Source organism: Manacus vitellinus, unplaced genomic scaffold, assembly GCF_001715985.3.
Source record: "Manacus vitellinus isolate BGI_N305 unplaced genomic scaffold, ASM171598v3 scaffold_61_pilon, whole genome shotgun sequence".
In the NCBI taxonomy this organism is placed as follows: domain Eukaryota; kingdom Metazoa; phylum Chordata; class Aves; order Passeriformes; family Pipridae; genus Manacus; species Manacus vitellinus.
In genome coordinates, this window is record NW_021940696.1 from 1,739,808 (window position 1) to 1,742,185 (window position 2,378).

The window sequence follows — 2,378 nt, forward strand, 5'->3', positions numbered from 1 at the left end:
GCGTAAATATCCCTGAAAATGAGCCTTTGACATTCAGGCGGTTTAATGGAGCGGTTTTAGAGCAACAAATTTGCTGGAGGTTTCTCTGTAACGAAACAGAAATGCTTTTAGTGCAGTGTTAGTGGAAATAATTTAATTCCAAAGGATTTCATTGCCAGGTTTATTTTTGAGAGCGTCGCTCGCGCGAGCGAACTTTCGTCGGAGAGATCCTGGAATAGCCATAAATGTAAATGGGAATTAGTTTTTGACTGAGCTAATCCAGTTCCATGCTTTGTGAAGAGCTAATAAATACCTTCCAAGTGGATGCAAAGGTTGATATCCAGAATTTTGTGTTTCATTTTTTATTCTGTACAAGTTTGACTCGCAGAGAACGTGGAATTTCGAGCCCAGCACAGCTCAGACGTTGATCTTTAATCATTGCTGTTATCAGCACAGGTTGTGTTTTCTGATATATTTTAGTGGCTGGGAATAAATAAAACTACCAAAAAAAAAAACAAAACAAAAAACCCCATTTATTAAAAAATGTGTTTTCTTTTTTAGGTGTGAAGTCGAAAACAGATATCAGGGAAATCCTCTCAAAGGAACGTGTTACTGTGAGTACCTCTGGGATTGTGTTTGCAGATAAAAAAATGTGCTTGAAGTTTAAAACACTTTGTTTCAGTTGTCTTAGCCTGTGTTTAAAATATGGGGGATTAAGGGAAGGACTGAAAAACAGCTCGAAAAAAGCTTAATTTTTCTGAAAAGTATTGTTTAAAGAGAATGAAAATGCTTTTCTTGATAAGGTCTGTGTGATGATTGGAGCGTTTGAACAAAGTTTTGGATGTTTCTCACGTGACTGAGATGAAATCTGGTCTTTTGGAGAACACTCTCAAATAGATAAAACCCGAAGAGTTTTTATAAGTGCAAAATGCTCTTTATTTTAAATTCTGATCCTTGTTAAAACGGGCTTCAGAACTGCCACGTTTCCTCGGAATGGAGCAGTTGGATTCCCGTGCAATTCCAGGAGATCCTTTGCCAAGACTCGACTTACTTGGTGGAAACTCTCCAGGTTGTGTTTGCAAATATTAGCAATGAGCAGCAGCCTGGCAGGGGTGGAGAGATGGAATCTTGAATTCCATGAAGTCACCAACGGTGGGTTTGTCCAGCACAGAAATGCTCAATGGGCAGGTTTTGGCTAATTTGGGTTCTGCTCGTGTGGCCAAACGAGGCCATTGGTGTCTCCTCATGACAATCTCTGTGCAAGGATGACCAGATTCGTTGCAGGGTTGGTAAAATGGACAAAAAAACAGGGAAAAGGCAGAATATTCCAACTCTTGCAGGAAGAATCTTGTGCTGTACAGATCCAGCCTGGCTTGGTTTCATTCCTTGAAGATTTCCTGGTGCTCCACTGTGGATAGACATCAGGTTGTCTGGCTTTCTCTATCCACAGGGGATCTCCAGGAGGCAGAGAGAGAAAAATAGCACCTGGTGTATAATTTCCTATTCCTCATTGCTTGGAATGTTCTTGCACAGCTTCAGGAATGTGGACAAGTCAGAATATGGTGTTCAAGTCATAATAAATGTCAGCATAAATAAGGATGCTGAGACTGGTGGATGCATCCCCAAAACTGGCTGTTGATTATCCCCCAGCCCAAGCAAACATGAGCATGGAAGGACATCCAGGCAGACCAAAAACTGCTCCTGGAATGCCTGGGTGGGATGTATTCCAGGCANCATGGAAGGACATCCAGGCAGACCAAAAACTGCTCCTGGAATGCCTGGGTGGGATGTATTCCAGGCAAGATGGGAGCTGAATCCATCAACAACCAGCTGCTCTGTAAAAATCCTCCCAGTAAAGTCCACAGATGCACAGAAACTTGTCATGAGGGGGAACTTTGTCCCCTGCCAAGTGGGAATTGCACATCCCTTTAATTTTCCTGCTGTCCCTTTAGATCATGGAGGTGTTGCAGGTTGGAAAAGTCAATATCTTGGCACATTTTTTACAGTGTGTTTTTACAATATTTAGGCATGAACTTCCATTCAGAACAACTCTTGGCTGGCAAATCTGAGCCACCTCTTTCCCCCTCCAGGGTTTTTTGCCCCTTGTGTGGCATCATACATTGCCTGGGGGTCGTTCCTAACACCGTGGTGGTTCCTAGTTGTCCAAAAATCCCTTCAGTGGCATCATGCCTTGCTCTGCAGGAGTTGTTTTATTCCAGGAGGTGGGATAACCGTGTCCCTGTGTTCCTTACAGACACTCTCCTCATCGACTATCAGTTCACCTTCAGCCTGTCCCAGGAGGACGATCGTTACTACACCGCAATCAACTTTGTGGCCACGCCTGAAGAGGTGCATTTTCCACTTTTCCCTTTCAGCATCGTCCCTTGGGTGTCCCTCTT

The 2,378-nt window shown here is 43.3% G+C and overlaps 1 protein-coding gene across 1 annotated transcript in view; it reads left to right on the forward strand.

Moving 5' to 3' along the window:
• ATRN (attractin) overlaps positions 1–2,378 on the forward strand; it is a gene marked incomplete at its 5' end in the record, with an annotated part of 149,321 nt that overhangs the window by 80,506 nt on the left and 66,437 nt on the right. Inside the window, 2 exons of the mRNA XM_029963709.1 lie at positions 541–593; positions 2,234–2,328. Of these exons, the coding sequence (XP_029819569.1) occupies positions 541–593; positions 2,234–2,328 (148 nt within the window). The remainder of the gene's footprint in view (positions 1–540; positions 594–2,233; positions 2,329–2,378) is intronic.